Source organism: Plasmopara halstedii, assembly GCF_900000015.1.
Source record: "Plasmopara halstedii genome assembly, contig: Scaffold_444, whole genome shotgun sequence".
In the NCBI taxonomy this organism is placed as follows: Eukaryota; Oomycota; class Peronosporomycetes; order Peronosporales; family Peronosporaceae; genus Plasmopara; species Plasmopara halstedii.
The window spans coordinates 738,142-738,947 of record NW_020187364.1 but is presented as its reverse complement, the minus strand read 5'-3'; the positions used below and the strand labels follow the sequence as shown (position 1 = coordinate 738,947).

The 806-nt window shown below is 47.3% G+C and overlaps 1 protein-coding gene across 1 annotated transcript in view; it reads right to left on the bottom strand.

Annotated features, from left to right (window-relative positions):
* Window positions 1-157: 157 nt before the first annotated feature.
* The window catches only part of PHALS_10107 (uncharacterized protein), a gene marked incomplete at both ends in the record, with an annotated part of 1,507 nt that continues 858 nt past the window's right edge, over window positions 158-806 (bottom strand). Inside the window, one exon of the mRNA XM_024725475.1 lies at window positions 158-741. Coding sequence (XP_024576248.1) covers window positions 158-741 — 584 coding nt within the window. The remainder of the gene's footprint in view (window positions 742-806) is intronic.

Genomic DNA, 806 nt, shown 5'->3' with positions numbered 1-806 from the left:
ACCCAATCCGGATGGTGTCCACGTTTGTTAGGCCATCACCAGCGCGAACCATAGCAAAAAATTGGATCTTGTAGCCCGAGGCAGCATAGCCAAATAAGTACGGAATTATTCCGTAGCTCCAGATCAGCTTTTCGCTGAGTTCCAAACGAGGAATCTGCTAATCAACAGCTGGTTGTTTCTCCTCACCACGAAATACACACACCTCGTTCAAAAAGAACATGAAGTCTGCTCGCTGCTTTGCAGTAGATGACTGATGGTTCGTATCACGGTTCAGGCGAGCATTGACGAACATTAAATCCAAAAGAGCGCGAATCATTGTATCCCAAAACCAAATGAAAGATTTCTCTGTGTCTCCACTTCGAAGCGGTTCCAGCATGTTCTCGATTTTCCTTCTGATCTTTTCGCACGATTTTACATCATCCACGGCAAACAGCTTCTCTCGAACATTCGTGCCGAGGCCACCAGGAAACGATGACCATACAGACAGAACCTTCGGGTTCATACGAATCTTCACAGGCAGTGAATGCTCGATGAACTTTGGTAGCGACGCAATCGATGGCAATGAGTGATACTCAATCCTTTTCGCCAGCCAATCATCTGAGTTATCCCGTGCTCCAAACGAGTCGTTGGAGCTCTTTTCGATAGTCTTTGTAGGCAAACCATCGGCACCTTCGCGAACAACGACCAACACATTCACCGGGCCATTTCCTGCTGCTTCCTCAATTTCATCGAATTTCTCCACTACTTGATCATCAGACAACCCGATGCGGTGAAGTCTAGCTCGCGTGGCACTAAGATGTTTCAGG